Genomic DNA, 21,820 nt, shown 5'->3' with positions numbered 1-21,820 from the left:
GCTTCATCTTGGCCTGCTCCAACATTAATGTCCAAAGTTGGGGGGCGGGGGGCTTTTCTCAATACCTTCGCACCGAATTGGACTAAACCTCCATTTTTACACTCGGTAAGTTTAGACTTTGGAGAGCAGAACATTTGAAGACCTTTTTTTCGCCTCAGGCAAACCTCTAGCACCTAAATCCATATTCAGGCCCCCATAGCCAAGTGACCCATCTCGCGAGAGGACGGCCGAGGGAGTGGTCGACCATCCTTTGAGAGGGATTACTTCTGGTTTCTCTTACTTTGCCCATTCTTTATTACCCTGAGATACTTAACGTTATTATTTATAAAATTTTGCAAGTACTGTAGAATCGCCTTCCTTGTAGAGCCTCTATTTGAAGAAGGAAGATAATGGTGTTTACTTGCGCCCTTCCCAACATGGCTACCTCAGCTTGCCGGCGGCCCCAGAAAAGCTTCCGGTTTCCCGGCGGCCTCCAGGGAGGTTGGACTTCCGGCGCCCAGACAGAGGAGAGGCCTGAGTTTTCTGCTCTCTCCAGGCTGGGCTCGCGGCCGCCGCAGCCATGTCGTACCCCGCTGATGATTACGAGTCTGAGGTAACTTGTCCTTGACGTGTGCCGGTCTCCGCCACAGGGGCAGGGCTTTTGGGATACTGACCCCCAAGAGGAAATGGTGTCTGCGCGTCTCTGGGAGGCCCCGCCGGCCTCGCCGCGTGCGCGTACTCATGCTACTGCCACTCACAGCTCTGGACTCCAGATCAGCCGGGTCTCGGCCGCCCACCTCGTGTGTCCGGTCCCCTCGTTCTCTCCTTTTCAAGCCCGGGGTCCGAGGCTGGAGATAAAGGGTTCTGTGTTTCTGTAACTGAACTCTGATTTCTTATGATTTGGGCTCAGTTCCGTCAAACCGCGCTGATTCCCATAGTCTCTTGTGCTTTGCTCTTCCGTATTGCAGCCGTAACGAGGTATTGTCATTGCCTATTTATTCTCCCTTTTCTCACAGGCACATGAGTCGCTCAAAAGCAGGGACTGTGTCTTGTTCGTCTTTGTGTCTTTTCAGTTCAGTTCACGGAGAAGGCAATGGCACCCCACTCCAGTACCCTTGCCTGGAAAATTCCATGGATAGAGGAGCCTGGTGGGCTGCAGTCCGTGGGGTCGCTAAGAGTCGGACACGACTGAGCGACTTCACTTTCACTTTTCACTTTGCTGCATTGGAGAAGGAAATGGCAACCCACTCCACTATTCTTGCCTGGAGAATCCCAGGGACCGCGGAGCCTCGTGGGCTGCTGTCTATGGGGTCGCACAGAGTCAGACACGACTGAAGTGGCTTAGCAGTTCAGTTCAGCCTCTCAGTCGTGTCCGACTCTGCGACCCCATGGACTGCAGCACGCTAGGCCTCCTTGTCCATCACCAGCTCCAGGAGCTTGCTCAAACTCATGTCCCTCGAGTCCGTGATGCCATCCAACTGTCTCATCCTCCGTCGTCCCGTTCTCCTGTCATCAGTCTTTGCCAGCATCCTGATTTTTTCCAGTGAGTCAGTTTTTCGCATCAGGTGGCCAAAATATTGGAGCTTCAGCGTCAGTCCTGCCAATGAATTTTCAGGACTGATTTCCTTTAGGATGGACTGGTTTGACCTCCTTGAAGTCCAAGGGACTTTCAAGAGTCTTCTCCAACACCACGATTTGAAAGCATCAATTCTTCTGGGCTCAGCTTTCTTTATAGTCCAACACTCATATCCACACATGACTACTGGAAAAACCATAGCTTTAACTAGACGGACCTTTGTTGCCAAAGTAATGTCTCTGCTTTTTAATATGCTGTCTAGGCTGGTCATAGCTTTTCTTCCAAGTGTCTTTTAATTTCATGGCTGCAGTCACCATCTGCAGTGATTTTGGAGCTCAAAAAAATAAAAGTCTGTCAATGTTTCCATTGTTTCCCCATCTATTTGCCATGAAGAGATGGGACTAGAGGCCATGATCTTTGTATTCTGAATGTTTAGCTTTAAGCCAACTTTTTCACTCTCCTCTTTCACTTTCATCAAGAGGCTTTTGAGTTCCTCTTCACTTTCTGCCATAAGGGTGGTGTCATCTGCATATGTGAGGTTATTGATATTTCTCCTGGCAATCTTGATTCCAGCTTGTGCTTCATCCAGCCTGGCATTTCACATGATGTACTTTGCATATAAGTTAAATAAGCAAGGTGACAATATACAGCCTTGATGTACTCCTTTTCCTATTTGGAACCAGTCTGTTGTTCCATGTCCAGTTCTAACTGTTGCTTCTTGACTGCATACTGATTTCTCAGGAGACAGGTCAGGTGGTCTGGTATTCCCATCTCTTTCAGAATTTTCCACAGTTTGTTGCGATCCATGCAGTCAAAGGCTTTGGCATAGTCAATAAAGCATAAGTAGATGTTTTTCTGGAATTCTCTTGCTTTTTCGATGATCCAGTGGATGTTGGCAATCTGATATTTGGTTTCTCTGCCTTTTCTAAATCCAGCTTGGACATCTTCGTGGTTCACATACTGTTGAAGCCTGGCTTGGAAAATTTTGATCATTACTTTTCTAGTGTGTGAGATGAGTGCAATTGTGCGGTAGTTTGAGCATTCTTCTGCATTGCCTTTCTTTGGGATTGGAATGAAGATTGACCTTTTCCAGTCCTGTGGCCACTGCTGAGTTTTCCAAATTTCCTGGCATATTGAGTTCAGCACTTTCACAGCATCATCTTTTAGGATTTGAAATAGCTCAACTGAAATTCCATCACCTCCACTAGCTTTGTTCCTAGTGATCCTTCCTAAGGCCCACTTGACTTTGCATTCCAGGATGTCTTGCTCTAGGTGGGTGATCACACCATCGTGGTTATCTGGGTCACGAAGATCTTTTTTGTATAGTTCTTCTGTGTATTCTTGCCACCTCTTTTTAATATTTTCTGCTTCTGTCTTACTTGCCTTTGTGTCTTTAGGAACCTAGAACGAGCATGTTGGATTCACAGACTGGTGACTGTTTATTTGTGTCTCTTTTGTTAATAGGCTGCTTATGATCCCTATGCCTATCCCGGCGACTATGATATGCACACAGGTGAGTCTGCGGGTTTGGCTAGCTGGGTGCTTCTGAGGATTGGCACCTTTTTGAATGTCTCACAGCTGCCTTGACGGGCACCTGTTTAAAACTAGGTGTTGATGATCCAGGTTTGGAGTCAGTTATTAGCTCTCAGCCAAAGGGTGGTACAGAGCCTATTAAACCAGGCTTTTTTCATGGTCCACCTCAGAGTCTTACAAAGGAAGGATGGTTGTCCTGGCTGTGGTTTTCCTTGTTAGGCTATTACCTGAAGAAGAAAATCTTGTGAAAAATTAAAGTTTAGTTGCTTGCACTGTCATATTGATAGAGAATGGCAGTTGGTTATTTAAAAAATACTAAGTGCCTACTGCTTACTTCCTCTTAACCACAGTTCCACCCCCTTCCCGATAACCATCCCAAGTTCTGAGGGTAGACCTGGGTACAAGACAAATAAGGTTCTTGCTGTCATAGACTTTAGATTCTGGTGGGGGAATCAGTAAGCAAATAAATTACTTTAATAAGAAAATGACTAGTGGAAAATGTGAAGAAAGAGACCAGTGGGGATTGGGAGTGACATGGAGAGTGTTTAAAAAGGCATTACACCTAGTTTTATAGACATGAGTTTAGTTTCACGAGTGACCTTGCCCTCTTGTTATGTCATGCATACGAATTTGAAGTGTTTATCATATCCAATCTCTAGGAGATCCAAAGCAGGATCTGGCTTATGAACGTCAGTATGAACAGCAAACCTATCAAGTGATCCCTGAAGTGATCAAAAACTTCATCCAGTACTTCCACAAAACTGTCTCAGACTTAATTGACCAGAAGGTGTATGAGCTACAGGCCAGTCGTGTCTCCAGCGATGTCATTGACCAGAAGGTGTATGAGATTCAGGACATCTATGAGAACAGGTATGGGCCATTGGCTGAAATAATCTCCTACTGGGTGAGACTGGCTGAGTAATGCAGTCTGTAGAAGGGGGTGATATTTAATCATGATTCTGTAAAGAGAGTGCGCTAGGGTTTTCTGTGATTCTTTGGGGGTTACAGACATTATTTTATTGGACTCTATATCCAGAACTTGTACAAGGCCTAAAATAATACCATCAGTATTAATTATAATAGTAATTACATATATGATCAGTATAAATTAGACAGTGTCATGAGTGCTTTTCTTGTATTTACTCATGTACTCTTCACAGCAACCTTGTGAAGTAGGTACCATTGTTTTCCTCATTTTATAGTTGAGTAAACAAAGCACAGAAGGATCAAGTCACATAGTGGATGTTCTGAGTTTTGAACCTGCACAGTCTGTCACCAGAGCCTAATTTCTAAATTGTGCTGTACAACTTCTCAATGCATAATAGGATGAACAGAGCTCTTGAGTGGTTGCTTCTCAGTTTTTTTGTCTTAGTCATCCTTCTCCCCACTTTGTTCATGCCGTGTGACTTGTGGGATCTTAGTTCCCTGACCAGGGATCAAACCCAGGCCATGGCAGTGAAAGTGTCGAGTCATAACCACTGGACCACCAGGGAATTCCTGATTGCACCCTAGTTTTGAGGGCACTGCCCTTGTGTAAAGGGCTTTAGAAGTGAGACAGGTCAGTCAGAGCTGAATAGTCCGCAAAGACTTCAGGAGGAAATAGGGTTGTGAAGCATCTTGGGCATCAGTGTTTGGGTTGGATGCTCTAGGGCTGTTGCGGCATCAAACTGCAGCAAATACTGTTGCTGCCATGTTTGAAGAAGAGCACTCTTGGAAGTGGAAAGAGGGGAAGCTGAGGGAGGTGTGTGGGGGTGTCTGAAAGGTAGTTCTCAAGTCAGGGAACAGTGAGCAGCGAAATACAGCTCCAGAGTTCATGATACAAGAGCAGGAGATGATCTTGAAGAGCTTGGTGGTTGCCTAATTGATGTAAAAGAAATGTTTCACTGTATTAAGAAAGGTTGGGGTACAGAGTTGGGTTGAGGAAAGTTACAGAGTTGGAGGCTGTGGCCCTGGCTCTGGTTCTGTGACTTCTTCCCTTTACTGAGCTTGGGTACTTATCTATAAAATGTGACAGATCTCTAAAACAGATCCTTTCTGTTCAGACCCTTCCTGTTTTGGACTTACAGAGTATTTCTGTTTGGTTTTCAGCTGGACCAAGTTGACTGAAAGATTCTTCAAGAATACACCTTGGCCTGAGGCTGAAACCATTGCTCCGCAGGTTGGCAACGGTAGGTGTCCTGGGTGCTGGATGGGATCCTATGATTGGAAGTCATTAGAAAGTTCAGAATGGTCTGTATCTGTTTTGTTCTTCATTTTATTTCCCCAGAGTTTGGTGCATAGTAGATGTGACTTGTTGAATGAAAGCTGAATAAATGAAAAGAGGACAGATTTTTCATATGTGGTGAATGCTGAAAGTGAGATTTTTGTCTTACTGATTTCTTTTTCCCTGTGTAATTTTTGGGGTCATTACAGTTGCTCCAGAGTGGGCTTTCTGACCTCCTCACATTTCACTTTCTGATGGAGTCTTTTATATATGGTGTAAAGTATTAAGATCATGGCATCTGGTCCCATCACTTCGTGGGAAATAGATGGGGAAACAGTGGAAACAGTGTCAGACTTTATTTTTTTGGGCTCCAAAATCACTGCAGATGGTGATTGCAGCCATGAAATTAAAAGACGCTTACTCCTTGTAAGGAAAGTTATGACCAACCTAGATAGCATATTCAAAAGCAGAGACATTATTTTGCCAACAAAGGTCCGTCTAGTCAAGGCTATGGTTTTTCTAGTAGTCATGTATGGATGTGAGAGTTGGACTGTGAAGAAAGCTGAGCGCCAAAGAATTGATGCTTTTGAACTGTGGTGTTGGAGAAGACTCTTGAGAGTCCCTTGGACTGCAAGGAGATCCAACCAGTCCATTCTGAAGGAGATCAGCCCTGGGATTTCTTGGGAAGGACCGATGCTAAAGCTGAAACTCCAGTACTTTGGCCACCTCATTCGAAGAGTTGACTCGTTGGAAAAGACCCTGATGCCAGGAGGGATTGGGGGCCAGAGGAAAAGAGGACGACAGAGGATGAGATGGCTGGATGGCATCACCGACTCGATGGACATGAGTTTGCATGAACTCCGGGAGTTGGTGATGGACAAGGAGGCCTGGCGTGCTGCAATTCATGGGGTCGCAGAGTTGAACACGACTGAGCGACCGAACTGAACTGAACTGAAAGTAGGAAGAGCCAACCTCATTCTTTTGCATGTGGATACCCAGTTGTTCCAGTACCAGTTTTTGGGAAGACTTTTTTTCCGTTAAATTGCCCTGACAACCTTTTTGGAAATTAGTGATCATGTAAGGTTTATTTTTGGACTCTCATCTTGATTCCATTGATCTTTTATGACTGTACCAACCACACTGTCTTAATGATTGTGGCTTTGGACAGTTTTGAAATTGGGAAGTATAAGTCCTCCAACTTTGTTGTTTTTCAAAATTGCTTTGGGTCTTCTGTGTCCCTTGAATTTCCATATTAATTTTAGGATCAGCTTGTCAGTTTTGGGATCAGCTTGGATTTTGTTAGAGATTGTGTTGTATCTGAGTATCAGTTTGAGAGAACCTCAGTTTGAGATTCTAACATTCCTCTCCAGTGGAGTCACATGGATTGTACTTCATTCCTTGAGCAAGGAGTTGTGATACCATGTGTGACCATAGTTGTCTACCATAGCAGCTCATTACAAACTCAACATGTACTGAAATTCCAGACTCTCAGAAGGAAAGCAGGTATTCAGTATAAAACATGTTGTTTGCACAAACAGTTTAAGGACACCAACCCTATCAGGTTAGTGGGAACCCTTCTGAAACCTGGGTTCCCAGATGCTGGTCAAGGAGCAGCTTTACTAGCAGGCCTAAGGATAATAGTCTCAGACCTGTATGTGAACTCTGCACAGCATCAGTATCTGAAGAGCTTCCGCACATCTCTCTTTTTTGTGGTTGCATCGTATCAATAGGATAAATTCCTTAAAATAGGATGTCTAAGTCAAAGATCCCCTTGCACGTGCAATTTCAATAGTTAAATGTCACGTTATCTTCCTAGGAGCTATTATTATGTCCTGGTTAAGCAACTGGATGGCAGCAATAACTAAACGGTGAAGGGATATGGGCCTGAATGAGGTTAAGATGAATTTGAAAGAGTAAAATGGGAAATGAATTTTCTCGTTGCATGTATTCTTGGAGTGTGAGTGTTAGATGTTTGATGTTGTTTAATCTCTGAAATCACATTTACCCTGTTACATCCCACCAAGAGCTAAAACTGACTAGTTGTTCAGTGGATTCCTAAAGCACCCCTCTGCCATCTCTTTCAGATGCTGTCTTCCTGATTTTATACAAAGAATTATACTACAGGCACATATATGCCAAAGTCAGTGTGAGTATCTAAATGTTGCTGGCAGTTTTTAAACTCTGTGCCATTTTTGACCCTGAAACACAATTGCTAGTTTAATTTCTCCACCTCGAATAGTTCTCCTTGACTGGGCTTGGGCAGGTGGTAGTTTCACTGGAAGAGCATTTACTGTATTAGGCACTTTACCTTCATAATCTCATTTTTCAGACAGATTAAATACCTTGTCAGACCCCATGGTTAGTAAACTGTGGGACTAAGACTCCAAGGCAGTGTTCTTTCTAGTCTATCAAAAATACACCGTTCATCATGTTGTTCCCCAGCTCAGACATCTTCAGTGGTTCTCATTTACCAGCAGCATGCAGTCTAGCTCCGGGGTCAGCAGCCTTCTATGTACAGAGGTAGTTAGTAAGTATTCTGGGCCTCTTTCACACTCTGTTCACCTCTGTAGTAGCCATGGACAGTGAGTACACATAGCTGTGTTCCAGGTGAGCTTTTTATTTACCAAAACAGGTGATGGTGCATTTGCTGAACCCCTGGCTTAATTCTTGTTTGGCCCTAAAAGACCTCTGCACTTCTGGCCCATTGAAGCCCACTGTAGCATTGTCTGCCTTACTCCCCAGCCTTCAAGCACCATACACATCTCTTTGCCTCTGTTAGTCCTGTTTTTCCTGAAGCACGTTCCCCTTGCTCCTCTGCTTGCCAGATGTGCGTACCTGGTGTCTAAAGGTCAGTTAAGGTTTTTGGCATAAAAGTTGGCCCTTAGGGTCAGATACTCAGGATCGCTTTGAACTGCTGTAGCACTTACTGTCTTCCCTATCACTGGAGTGCTCTTTACATGCTAAGAAGCGGGGAGCAGACATCAGTTCTCATGTATGTTTGACCCTTGAACAACATAAGTTGGAACTGTGTGGGTCCACTTACATGCAGATATTTTCAGTAAATATACTACAGAGTTGACTCTGCAGATAATGGAAAAACCAAGTGTATGGAGGGCCGACTCTGTGTTATACATAGATTTTTGACCGGAGGGTTGGCACCCCTGACCTGCATGTTTACAAAGGTCAGCTGTATTTGTCTTCAGCTCTCAGTGGCAGGCCGTGAATAGAGTCCGTTAGGTTAAATGTGTCCTCCTGTCTTCTGCTTTCTTTACAGGGAGGACCCTCCTTGGAGCAGAGGTTTGAATCGTATTACAACTACTGCAATCTCTTCAACTACATTCTTAGTGAGTCTGAGGTTATGATGAAACCTAATATTTGTCTTCATCTCTTTTTAACAGGATTTTAACATGCAGGTGGGAAGAGGGGAGGTCTTGAGATTCATAGTCCTTTTAAGAGAGAAATTAAAAATTGTGTTCTGCAACCTTGCTGAATGGGTGTAGTCATTGACTTCAGTCTGACTTTTCTGTGGTCTTCTGCACAGATGCTGATGGTCCTGCTCCCCTTGAACTCCCCAACCAGTGGCTCTGGGACATCATCGATGAGTTCATCTACCAGGTAGCTGGTCAGCCTTGGGTTAATTTGAAGTATTCAATAACTGGTCCAAACAAAGAACAGCTGTTAACTGTTGTTCGTGTTATTAAAAAGATACAGGGGCATTCTCCATCCCCCTTCTGATGTCTGTGTCAGAAGCTTTTTCTATCCTTTTTCACTTTAATAAAACTCTGCTACACACACACACACACAGAAAAAGATACATAATATAAAACCGTCTCAGCATAGTGAGAAATAACCCTGTCACATTGAACTCCATGTCGTGGTTTTCTGAAGAATTCATTGAGGTCTGAGAGCTCCATTCTGAACTTGGAAGTTGAGCTCCAGACTTCCAACACTTTGTTGCCTGACCTTGAGAGGTGGTCTGATAGGAAGAATACAGGTTTCCTAGGCTTTGGAGTCAGCTAGAAGTGGGGTCTTGTGGGTTGTGGCCAGCTGGTGGCTCTGTAGCAGTGACATGTTTTTTCAGCTTTCTGAGCCTCACTTGCGTCACCTACGGGTCAGGAAGTTTTTATATCTTGATTGTGGTGGTGGTGATGTGAGTATATTCTGGATTAGAGTAAAACGGGACATTTTTATCAAAGGGGAAATATTACCTAAGAGTACTGTTACTAAAAAAAGGAAGTTGAACTTGGGGAAAATTTTTTTTCTTGTGTTTTACTAAGATAACATAGCTCTTACTGGGTATTTCAGGAAAAATCGGTTTGTTAATAAAGCTCTTATTTGAACTCCATGGATCAAAGAGACTCTAAATACAAAGTGCTGACGCGTTGTAATTGGAGAGCTGAGGAAACCTTCCTAGGCCCTTTGAGAAAGAGGCTTCTTGCTCAAGATAGGCTTCAGTGCCTTTGGGCAGTGAAGACCACAAAGCACACCGGCCTTGTTTGCCTTCTCTGGCTCCTTGGCTTGTTCGGTTGTTTGTACTTTATTTATTTGGCTTTACCTGCTGTTAGTTGCAGTTCATGGCATCTCCACTGTGGCATGTAAACTCTTAGTTGAGGCATGTGGGATCTAGTTCTCTGACAAGGACCAAATCCAGGCCCCTGCTTTGGGAGCTGGAGTCTTAGCCACTGGGCCCCGAGGGAAGTCCGTCCCTTGGCTTGTTACTTGGCATAATTTTAGAAGGTTGGCCATCCTGTTGGCTCACAGCAAGTCAGAGTCTGTGTTAAGTTTCTTCATCCGACTAAAGATAATCCTAATTCCCTGGCTTAACTGGTGCTCTGTTAATGGGTTTAAGTGCTCTCACTTCTAACAAAGACTCCCACTATGGGCTAGGTGTGATTCCTCCAGCCAGTCTTTATGAGAAGTGAGAGTGCTATAAGCCTCTTAAGAAAACGCCAGCTATACCTCATGGGGTGAGTGGCTCCTCCCCACCACTTGTTCCTTTTTTCTTTAAAAAAAATTTAAAAAGAAGTCTTTTTTTCCTCTTTATTCCCCACCACTTTCATTTATTTGTATTGATATAGTGATATATGAATTTGTTATTACTGAGTTTTTTTTTAAGTGCAGATAAAGTGAAAGTGTCTTCCTGCCTTGCCTTTGCAGAGATATCAATTAGTATCTGCAAAGATAATCAGCGTATAAAGGCCTGCCTTATTCTTTTGTGCCATCCACCTGATGTACCACTCTTCTGGTCTATGTGCTACACATAAGTCTGTTTCTGGAGATGACTGGAAGTAGAGTTGTTGGCTGAAGGATGTTTGCTTCTTAAATTGTTTTAAATCAGGTTTATAGAGTCATAAATTGCACAAATAAAATATACCAATTTTAAGAATATAGTTGAGATCTGACAAATATATTGGAGGAGGAAATGGCAACTCACTCCAGTATAACCACAATCAAGATATAAAACATTTTTGTCACTTCGAATTTTAATAAATAGTAATTATTGCCCTCAAAAGGCTGTGTCAGATATACTACTACTATCAGCATTATTAGAAAGCAAGTTTTCTGTATTGGATGTTATTGGTCTAATTTTTGTCAATTTGATAGGAAAGAAATGGTAATCATTTTAATTTACGTTTCTCTGAAAAGATTGAGCATTTTGTCTACTAACTGACCAGGCCTGTTCAAAGTAATTATCAGTATTCTTCGCCTGTTTTTCTGTTGGCTGATCTTCGTCTTTTTGGCTTAATGAGAATTCCTTCTACACTCTGGATACTATTCTTTGTTTATTGTAAATTTAGAAACGTTTTCTCCTGCCTTCTTAGAGGAAGATGATATTTTAAAGTTGAAGAGTGACCTTAGGTCATCTAGAACTTAGCTTCTAGGTCACTGGAACCTGTGTTTGGAAACCAGGTTCTAGTGGCCAGCGCTGTGATGCCCAGAGACATTAAGTAACTTTAGGCTGTGTTTGACTCCAAATTGAATGTTTTCTTTTTCCCACTACTTGTCATTTTAGAGATATTTACTTTGCTGTGGAATAAGTAATATAGTAATGAACAAAATTCACAGCTTAGTCAAAGATGGCTTTCAAAGAAGCAGTAGTGAGCGCGCAGATTGCTGTAGCAGAAGTGACAGCCACAGCGCTGTGCGCTTTTGTGTCCCTTTGGGTTTTACGCCCCTGCCACATCGTTCCATTCTTCCTCAACAGTTTCAGTCATTTAGTCAGTACCGCTGTAAGACCGCCAAGAAGTCAGAGGAAGAGATCGACTTCCTTCGCTCCAATCCCAAAATCTGGAATGTTCACAGCGTCCTCAATGTCCTTCACTCCCTAGTGGACAAGTCCAACATCAACCGGCAGCTGGAGGTGTACACGAGCGGAGGTGAGCGCTGCCCGCCGTCGGTTCCCCAGGCATAGCGGCGTGGGTTGGAGGAGCCGCCGTCTCTCTCGGGTGACGGGCTGCTCCTCTGGTGTCTGGGGATGAATAGGAGCTGAGTGCTGATTTGGAGGCTGCTGGGCTTGGCCATCTGTTGGCTGATAGAATGAACCAGTACTTCCTAAGAGCTGTGTTTATAAACACTTCTGCTGCCTCTCCAGGACCTTTGTTTAGATAAGCACTTCTCAAACATTTTGGTGTGAGGACCACTTGACACTCTAAAAGATTAAGAATCCCAAAGTTTATCTCTATAAGCATTTTGTTCCAGTGAGAAGAGTGGTGGTTTTGCAAAGCTCTTTAAATGTGGCTTTGTGGAAGAGTGCTGGAGGGGTCTTCTGCCTCTTCCTTCAGTTTGTGGCAAGACGCTGCTGTGGTTGATGTATCTGAGGGGAGTCTGGCCTCACACAGATATTTAATTGGGACAGGGAAGAGAAACTTTGTTTAACAGCCTTTCGCATAGCCCAGCTCTTCTCTGATTCTACACCAGAACTTGACCATGGTAGTTTCTGTAGGTTAGTTGCAGCATGGAATCTGAAACCTTATCAGTCAACTTTTTCTTTGTTATGTTAAGGTTTACTAGTCTCTCCTGCAGCCTGAGTGAATTTTTTTTATCCATGCATGATGTTGTAAAATGAGCTAGCAAGATTTTCTGAAAGTTGACACATTTTATTATACAGTTTTTTGAAACCACATCTGTTTCTTTGACCATCAACCTCATCAGATAAGTCCTTATTTTGGGAAGCTGTTGTTCATAGTAGTTTTATTAACGACTAGTAGATAGAAGTTTTATGAAATTCTAATTTTTACTTAAAAGTTGATAAGTTCATTGACACTTAACAGACATTGGTATCTTAACAAGTTCGCTGCACTCATTTTTGAGAAAATGCTAAATACCCATTTCTGAATAGTCATAGTTTGTATATTAGTTATTCTTTTAAGTAACAATGGGGTTTTGTGAAAAAAGAGTGGCTGGTTCTTTCATTGCAGGTGAGTGGTGGTAAAGAATACAATGATGATAGTGGAGTTCGGTGCCACTGTCTGATTGATGCTAAGTTGTCCGTAGTTTTACTCAAATTGTTTCTGCACCATCAGTGCAAATGTCAACTCAGTGAGAAAGGCACATGGTATCTCAGTGTTGTTAGGAAGATAGCTTTGATCTCATGGACATCCTGAAAGGAGGGGCTTAGTGAGGAGCTCTTATTGATGAGAGGGGTCCTCTTGTGTTCTCAGGTGTGTGCGGGGACTGGCACCCGCCCCCCCACCACCAGGTGACTTAACTGGTGAATATAAGATTAGCATGAGGCAGGCGTGCTGCTGCTTCCTATTCATTCAGAGGCAGAGCAGAGAGCTTTGGAGGCTGGCAGTAGGTTAAGAGTTTACTGAGTGACATTGAAGGTTCAGGCCTACCCTTGTTCCTGGCCTCCCCTGAAGTGTACACTGTCTGTCTGTACTCAGGCGACCCAGAGAGTGTGGCCGGGGAGTACGGACGGCACTCCCTCTACAAGATGCTCGGCTACTTCAGCCTGGTGGGCCTGCTGCGACTGCACTCCCTGTTGGGGGATTACTACCAGGCCATCAAGGTGCTAGAGAACATCGAACTGAACAAGAAGGTAATTCCCTGTTTCCTCAGGCCCACATTTGCAGGGCCTTAAGAGAATATCTGATCTATTAGGACAGATTTCAAGGAGAAAAAATGAGGAATCCTCTCCAGGGAACATTGAGACAAGAATTGGAAAACTACTGCAGGGAAAACCTGAATCTGGACAGGGTGGTTTTCGCTTTGATGCTTAGTAACGTCTCAGATATTCACCATTCCTATTGATCCTATTTTCAAATCAGAATGATTAGGCAGATTTTTACCTTTCAGCTTTCACCAAAGAATTAACAAAATACTTTAAAGTTCTGAGGTGGTAGAGATAATGGTCTGTTAGCAGTGGTGGTTTGCCACGCCGTAGAAACAGGATACCTTTTTTGTTTGATGTATGTATCTTATCAGTCTGTTCTTTTATAGGGCTTATTTGGAAAAGCAAGAAAGAATGTAAAAGTGAGGTGTAGAGGATTTTAGAGTTGAAAGAAATTTTAGGGTCACCTCGTCCAGTCTTTTTCTCTTACAGCCAAGGAAATGGAGTCTTCAGGTCACATAATCAGTTAGTGATACAATCTACTCGGAGCCTCCAACTCCAGAGCCAGGGCTTCCTCTGAGTAGTTCAGGGCCTCTGCAAGGATCTCTTGATGCTTCTGCTTTGCCTGACACTAGGCCCTGCCGATTTTTACATCCTAGCTGGGATGAAATTGGTCTTAAGACTCATGGATGCTGCTTCTGCCTCCTTCCACAGAGCATGTATTCCCGTGTGCCCGAGTGCCAGGTTACCACATACTATTATGTCGGTTTTGCATATTTGATGATGCGTCGCTACCAGGATGCCATCCGGGTCTTTGCCAACATCCTCCTCTACATCCAGAGGACCAAGAGCATGTTCCAGAGGACCACGTACAAATATGAGATGGTAAGGAGGCCTCTGACCAGCTGACACAGCAGTGCCAACAGTTTTTGGGTAAACCAAAATTGTGCTATTTTGCCTGCTTTTTCAATAGAATGATTTCTTAATGGCTAGCCTATTCTGAGTTTCTTTTGTTACACACATTACTTTGGATCATTAACACCTTGATGATCAGGACAGTAGTGTCTTTTCTTTTACGTTTATCCCCCAGCAGTACTTAGGATGTTCACTGGGCTGTGGGTACTTAAAATCAGTTAGATACGGGTACTGCACTCAAGCAGTTTGCCTGGAGGACGATGGATCCAAAACATGCCTAGAATTGGAACGATGATGTGAGTGATTGAAACACAGGCGTGTGTGCCCAGTCACTCAGTCATGGCCGATTCTCTGAGACCCCGTGGAGTGTAGCCTGCCAGGCTCTTCCGTCCATGGGATTTTCCAGGCAAGAGTATTGGAGCGGGTTGCCATTTCCTTCTCCAGAGGATCTTCCCGATCCAGGGATCAAACCCACGTTGGCAGGCAGATTCTTGATGCTGAGCCACCTGGGAAGCCAGAATTGGGGGGAGGTTTCTAAATAAAGCAGAGGTGTCGAGACTTGGAAGTATGATCATGTAGCAGCCCAGGAAACCAGTTGGACTGAAAGGCAGAGGAGTAACCGTAACCTTTACTAGTCAGCTAAAGTATTTAGTCTATATTCTACAGGCGTTAAGTACCATCAGAGATTTCTAGATATTATAAGAAACAATTAAAATATTTTTCAAAAAAAAAAAAGATTTCTAGGTGACTTGATCATAATTGGTGTAGGAGGATTGACCTGCCACTGGTACATAGGGTGGACTGTGAGACAGAGACAGAGGTACCAATAAAGAATCCAGGAGACAGGGAGGACTTGGAACCGGACCGGAAGTTCGTTGGAGCTAGAGGGAGGATTGGGAGAGACATTGGGAAACTCAGCTGCTGGGTGTAAGACAAAGGGAGAAGTCAGGAGGTCTGAACAGAGAGCATTTGGGAGGGTACAGGGTCCTTTTCACGGGACCCTGCAGCAGTCTCTCCCCCCACCCCCAGATCAACAAGCAGAATGAGCAGATGCACGCGCTGCTGGCCATTGCCCTCACCATGTACCCCATGCGTATCGACGAGAGCATTCACCTCCAGCTGCGCGAGAAATACGGGGACAAGATGCTGCGCATGCAGAAAGGTGACCCGCAGGTCTACGAGGAACTTTTCAGCTACTCCTGCCCCAAATTCCTGTCGCCAGTAGTGCCCAACTATGACAACGTGCACCCCAATTACCACAAGGAGCCCTTCCTGCAGCAGCTGAAGGTGTTTTCTGACGAGGTGCAGCAGCAGGCCCAGCTCTCGACCATCCGCAGCTTCCTCAAGCTCTACACCACCATGCCCGTGGCCAAGCTGGCCGGCTTCCTGGACCTCACCGAGCAGGAGTTCCGAATCCAGCTTCTTGTCTTCAAACACAAAATGAAGAACCTGGTGTGGACCAGTGGCATCTCCGCCCTGGATGGAGAATTTCAGTCAGCCTCCGAGGTTGACTTCTACATTGATAAGGTATGGCCGGCCACCCCCCCAGGCTAGGTTCTCAGGATGCTCCCTGTTCTGTGCATCTGGGACATATCATTGAACCAGATCAACAAAGATTTCTGCCCTTGTGCTGGTATTCTAATGTTTAAAAAGTAGGTGGTAAACATCATCCATAAGCAAACCGTGTAATAGTTCAGATGTTGCCCCTTGATGTGGAGTAAGTCAGGTTGGTGGCAGTAGAAGCCGCAGGTTGCAGTATTAAATATGACCAGGATAGACGGTTGGGAAAGTGAACTTGGCAGCTGAGCCTTTGAAGGAGGTGCAGAAATTAGCAAGCAGATACCTGGAGGAAGAGCATTCCAGGCAGAGGGAGCAATTAGAGCAAAAGCCCTGAGGCCAGAGTGAGCCCAGACAGCTGCAGTGCGCTTGGAGTAGGCTGAGAGGAGGCTGTGGTGGGACATGGGGTGGGAGAAGAAAGGGGGATGGTGCTTTGTAAACTGTTGGAAGTACCTCACTGGATAGGAAGCCATTGTCCTGACTTGTACCACCCTAGCTTGGTGCTAGCTGATTTTGAACTTCTTTTAGGGGAATTACGCGGAACGTGCTCTTTTCTGTCTGACTTCTTTGGCTCAACGTTATATTTGAGAGAAATCACCGTCCAGCGGTGTCATATGCAGCAGCATTTCAGTCATGCCTGTTCTGTGGTGGTCTAACGTCTACTGCAGTTATTGACTGCAGCGTTTCCATTCTTCTGCTGGCGGACATTTGGGTGGTTTTGGCAGTTGAACGGTACACATGTGATTTTATAGAGTGGCTGTCAATTGTCCGTTTAAGGTTTTTTTTTTTAATGATATATATGCTTGTATATGCAAAGAGTCATTTCTGGAAAGATGCACAAGCAATATAGTGCATAAAGAAAGGCAGTTTGAGGAATATTGTTAGTGTTTGTTTTTTAATAGTAATTTATTTGGCTACGGCAGGTCTTAGTTGCAGACTGTGGGACCTTCCTTGCCTCATGCAGGATCTTCTGTTGTGGCTCGAGGGCTGCTTTCTAGCTGTGGTGTGGGGCGCTCTGGAGCACACAGGCTCAGTAGTTGTGGTGTGTGGGCCCAGCTGCTCTGCGGGTCGCGGGATCTTGGTTCCCAGACCAGGAATCAAACCTGTGTGCCCGGCCCTGCAAGGCACATTCTTAACCACTGGACACCAGGGTAGTCCCTCCCTGTTAGAGTTTACCTTCAAGTTGAACATTTTAATGTACTTGTGAGGTTTTTTTTTTCCCCCTAAGTTGTTTTAAGTGAGTTTTTCAGACTTAAAATATTCCGGACTTCTCAAATTGTTCTTTGCATGAAATACCACCTTCCCCCTGTTTGTTTGCACCGTGTACATAATACTCAAAAATGAATGGAACGTTCTTTTTTCCCCTCCTCTTTTCTTTTTGGGCTCATGGTATCTCAGTTCTCCAACCAGGGATTGAACCTGGGTCATGACAGTGAAAACCCAGAATCCTAACCGGTAGGCCACCAGGGAACTCCCAAGGAAACGTTGTATTCAGACATGTTTGGGACCCTCATAAAGACTTAAAGAATCTGTTAAAAGTTAGTGGATCAGTATCTCTCATCTCTTCTGGAATATTCTTAGCCAGTAAGTCTTAGATATTGTTTCTGTTCTCTTCTTCTGGAATTCTTTAATCCATGTTAGACCTCTGTCCATGTTTCTTAAACCTTTCTTCCATCTTTTTGTCTCCTCTCTTCTGGATACGTTTGATTAAGAACATTCTGTACCTGTTCATCTATCTTTCCAGCTCTGTTTCTAGTTTTCTCTGAAAAAAAAAAAAAATAATGGTGCAGTGTTTCCATATGTGCTTGGTTATTATTATTATTATTTTACTACATATGGTTCATTGCCCTTGAAAAAATATTTGTTGATATTCTTTGAAGCCAAGGATGAACATCTGTTCCTGTGAAGGGGATTTGTTTTTGCCTCCACGAGGTGCCTGGGAATATTCTTGGTCTGGGACCACCGTAGACTGAACTCACCAGACTGAGGTTCCTGGGACCAGCTGCGTGACGAGGCCAGGCGGTAGACTGTCAGAAGAATATGTCTCAGAGAGGAGTCTCTTTTATGCTTCTTCCCCCACCCTTGGCAGGCTTTGCTTGGTGTCAGGAGTGGGATGGCAGTTCACTTCTGGATCACCTGTAGCTGAGGATGCAGCTCTTTAGGATCTCAGCATTACAAGGATGGTCTTCTGTTAGACTGGCCTTCTGCCCAGGTTTTCTAGGATTAACAAATCCCCTCAGTGCAGAAGGGGCTTCTGTGTTTTGCTCGAAGAATGGTTTGTTTTCTCTTAAATGATTCTTCATTCTCTTGTCAGCTCTTTGCTGCTATGAGGCAATTTTTTAAAAAATATCCTACATTTTTGGTTGCTTTCAGAAAGTATAATGTATTTAAGTAGAGTTGATTTCCAGTGTTGTGATGTTGTGTTGATTCTGTTACGCATATGTATATATTGTTCTTCATGTTCTTTTCCATTATGGTTTATCGCGGAATGTTGACTATAGTTCCCTGTGCTGCCCAGTAGGACCTTGTTGTTTATCCATCCTGGATATAATAGTTTATATCTGCTAATTCTAAACTCCCCATCCATCCCTCCCACACCCCCCTCTCCCTTGGCAACCACGAGTCTGTTTTCTGTATCTGTGAATATAACAACTGCTTTTTAGAATTAACTCTTAGACCCGTGTTCCAACAAAAATACACAACACAAAACTTACTTTGAAACTGTCAGATTAAAAAAGTAATCATGTTCAGAAAACTAGTATGTCGTTTGACCCATTCACCTTTGTGGATATTGTGATACTCATCCTTATAAAAGGCAGAAAATCAGCTTGGCACAGCTGAGGCGGGGCTTGAGGGGTGAAAAGGGAAGAAAGTGTGGTGGTCTAAACATACTACTTTTTGCTGGCAGTTTTTAAAGCTAAAATTAATAACAAACTTTACTGGGTAAAATTCCATGATTAATTAGTATATTCCCACGTTGGGCAGCCATCTCATCCTGAAAAGGAATCCCTGTCCATTAGCAGCATCCCCAGTTCTCCTGCCCCCGCAGCCCCTGGCAGATCAGTAATTTGCTTTCTTTCTCTCTCTGGATTGGTCTGTTCTTAATATTGTCTGAAAACTAGAATCATGAAATGTGTGGATTTTTGTGTTTAACTTCTTTTATTGAGCATCTTTTCAAGTTTCATCCAGGTTGTACCAGGTATCAGTGCTTTATTCCTTTTTATGGCTGAATAGTATCTCACATTTTGCACACACCACACTGTTTATCCATTCATTAGTTCGTGGGCAGTTGAGCTGTTTTCACATTTTGGTCATTATGGGTAACACTGCTATGAATTTTTGTGAACCTGTTCTCTTGGGTTTATGTACCTAGTTCTAGAATTGCTTGGACAGTTTGGGTAGTTTGCTTTTGGAAACTTACCTTGCTAAACCAGATCCTCTCATTTTAGACTTCATGGCTTTTGGGAGGATTGGTGTTCAGCAGAACTTGGCTATCCCTGCCATGAACGGAATCACCAAAAGTAGAGATGTGTCAGTAGTGAAAGTTTTAAGTTGTGTGGGTTTTGTTTTTTGTTGGTGGTGGTGGTGGGAAATTTTGGGGGTTTTTTGTTTGTGCTTTTTGCCATGCAGCTTGATGGATCTTAGTTCCCAAGTCATGTTTTTAAAAATCAAAACCACCTACCTCCTGCAGTGTTGTATCAGCTACCTAAAATTCTGTTTGAATTTATTCCCAATGCCTGACACTCTTGGGCCATATCAGTCACCTGCTACATTCCTTTTAGTGAGCAGACGAACTAGTCCCAGCCATCTCTGGATTGTCTTCTTCCAAGAGTTAGCAAGTTCATTTTTTTTTCCATTCTTGACTTGAAAAAAATCAAGAGATTCAGGAAGTTCTTGGGTCCTAACCTAGATTATGTAGGAATTTACAAATAAACAGTGCTCAACAAAATATTTTGAGCTAAAAAATCATTTAAAATCTAAACTAATTTGGAACTTAAAAACAGTATATGAGAATAAAATGTTATGTTTTAAATGTTACTATTGCCAACAGATTCATGGTCATTAAAAAGACCAGAAAATAAATGAGTTAACATGAAGAAAGTAAAACTCAGCATCTATAAAGAGCGGCTCCTAGCTGTTAATGCTCCCCCATAGATAGGGGTTTATCTGGCACTTAGCACCACTGGTATCTGCAGAGTCCGTCAGTGACTCCTCCTCACTGCTCCTCTGGTTGCTGTTCCCACAGGACATGATCCACATCGCAGACACCAAGGTCGCCCGGCGCTATGGGGATTTCTTCATTCGGCAGATTCACAAATTTGAAGAGGTGAGAGGTGTGGAGAGTGGTGTGGGGGCTGGAGACAGGAGTTGGGGATGGAATGGGGAGTTTTTTTAAGTGTTTTATTTCTCATTTCTATTTTCAAGAAAGCCTGAAATTGGCCTTTGAAGTTTCTGAGCTAGACTGGCTGGCTCCTTGGGGTCGGAGGGGTGGGGCTGGGCCTGTAGGAGTTGCTGCGTCAGCCTTCTCTGGAGCATCTCTTCCCAAGATCTCTCTCTGCGGGTGGCCGGCTCTTGCCTCCCTCCCTGTTATTTCCTAATATGGGTGGATTCACTGCCTGCTCTTACCCGTCCCTCCCCATCTGGCAGTTAGTTACTCTTCAACTTAGACAGGTCTGGCCAGTCTTTGCAGGCAGATACCCTGAAGCTCTGTTTTGACAGACCTGGTGCATTCCACGTCCTGCCCTCAGAGAGGCCTTGTGGGTCACTCTTTGTGCCCATAGCTAGAGCCACAGCGTCCTGGTGCTTTGAGTCCTCCAGCAGAGGTCACTGCTGTGCTGTGGGCCATGCTGCTGGACTCCTGCAGGACAGTAACACAGTCCTGGCAAGTCTAGCCACCCTGAGGCCCTTGCTTATCTATAAAATGATTAGAGCAGTATAAGGTGTGTGTTCAGTGTGAAAGGCAGATAGAACAAGCTGCATGAACTGTGCAGCACTATGAGAGTGTGGGGTGGAGGGCTCACCACTGTGATAATAGACACTGTTAGTAGTGATGCCGTGATAGTAGACACTGTGACGGGTCTACTTGGGAGTGTGGCCTGGTGATCATGCACACCGTAGGAAAAGGTTTGGTGAAAAAGCCAATATCTGACTTTGCTTTTCCTTCCCTTCCAGCTTAACCGAACCCTGAAAAAGATGGGCCAGAGACCCTGAGTATATTCACACTTGACACTACTCAGGAGCTTATTTTGATGTCATTGTAGGGGGTGTTCCTCCACCATGAAGCCTTTACCCAGCTCAGCCATTGGCCAGTCACCTGGGTTGAAGTTTTTTGAATCAAAGACTGAAATGTTTTAAGTAGTTCTTAATAAAGGATCTTCTTTGGAGTCAGATTTGTCTTCTTATTCTTGTTGGGGAGCGTCTGTGAACAACAATACTATATGTAATTTCCCATGTGTCATGAGATACTACTTCCTGATGCCTTAGTTATTGATGTTTAAATTGAATTACTTAATTCCTGTATTCATAAAGCATAATACAATATACAGGACAGTGCCATATTTAGTATCTTACCTGCATCTCAAAGGAATCCTGTGAGCATTGATGACCTGCCGAAATTTGCATGCATATTTGTGCAAGTGCTGGGTTTTTGGAAGGAACTGCTGAGCACGTAATGCCAGGACTGTGCTGACGAGTCCAGGTACACTGCCTGTGCTGTACAGCTCGGGTTCAGTAGTAGGGGCCCCATTTTGTTGAAGAGGAAACAGACCTGGGGAGTTAAGTGACTTAATCAAGGTCATGCAGTTATATTGTGTTGAGCAAAAAGTTTGGGTTTTTCTATAAGATGGCTCCAAATTCTACTGTGTTATGCTGCTAAGGTCTTGTGATTCTTCACACTGAAAACTTATGTTAAAAAAAACCAACAAACTTGTGCAGTAGGCAGCTTCTCCCACCCTCAGTGAGTTTGGAACTACTGCTTGTCTGCCAGAACCATCACGGCCAGTCA

The 21,820-nt window shown here is 44.0% G+C and overlaps 1 protein-coding gene across 2 annotated transcripts; it reads left to right on the top strand.

Annotated features, from left to right (window-relative positions):
• Positions 1-474: 474 nt before the first annotated feature.
• EIF3L (eukaryotic translation initiation factor 3 subunit L) lies at positions 475-21,204 on the top strand. 2 transcript variants are annotated; one of them, XM_027540830.1, is made up of 13 exons: positions 475-592; positions 3,020-3,068; positions 3,748-3,958; positions 5,177-5,256; positions 7,376-7,437; positions 8,566-8,635; positions 8,833-8,906; positions 11,497-11,668; positions 13,178-13,332; positions 14,059-14,229; positions 15,289-15,786; positions 20,063-20,143; positions 20,989-21,204. In XM_027540830.1, exons 1-13 carry the CDS (start codon positions 560-562, stop codon positions 21,025-21,027), a joined length of 1,695 nt encoding a protein of 564 aa, XP_027396631.1. In that variant the 5' UTR covers positions 475-559; the 3' UTR covers positions 21,028-21,204. The 2 variants fall into 2 exon arrangements, with proteins under 2 accessions (XP_027396631.1, XP_027396632.1); XM_027540831.1 differs by lacking the exons at positions 475-592; positions 3,020-3,068; positions 5,177-5,256 and having other exon boundaries at positions 3,880-3,958.
• The last annotated feature ends 616 nt before the right edge of the window (positions 21,205-21,820 follow it).

This window comes from Bos indicus x Bos taurus, chromosome 5 (genome assembly GCF_003369695.1).
Source record: "Bos indicus x Bos taurus breed Angus x Brahman F1 hybrid chromosome 5, Bos_hybrid_MaternalHap_v2.0, whole genome shotgun sequence".
Lineage (NCBI taxonomy): Eukaryota > Metazoa > Chordata > Mammalia > Artiodactyla > Bovidae > Bos > Bos indicus x Bos taurus.
Note: the sequence above shows the minus strand (reverse complement) of the source record. Positions and strands in the feature narration are given on the sequence as shown.

Excerpts from the sequence above, each read along its gene's own strand:
- EIF3L (XM_027540830.1), top strand. The coding sequence starts at position 560 with ATGTCGTACCCCGCTGATGATTACGAGTCTGAG. Across the intron at positions 11,669-13,177 it reads GGAGGTGTACACGAGCGGAG|GCGACCCAGAGAGTGTGGCC; the intron begins GTGAGCGCTGCC and ends GTCTGTACTCAG. Across the intron at positions 15,787-20,062 it reads TTGACTTCTACATTGATAAG|GACATGATCCACATCGCAGA; the intron begins GTATGGCCGGCC and ends CTGTTCCCACAG.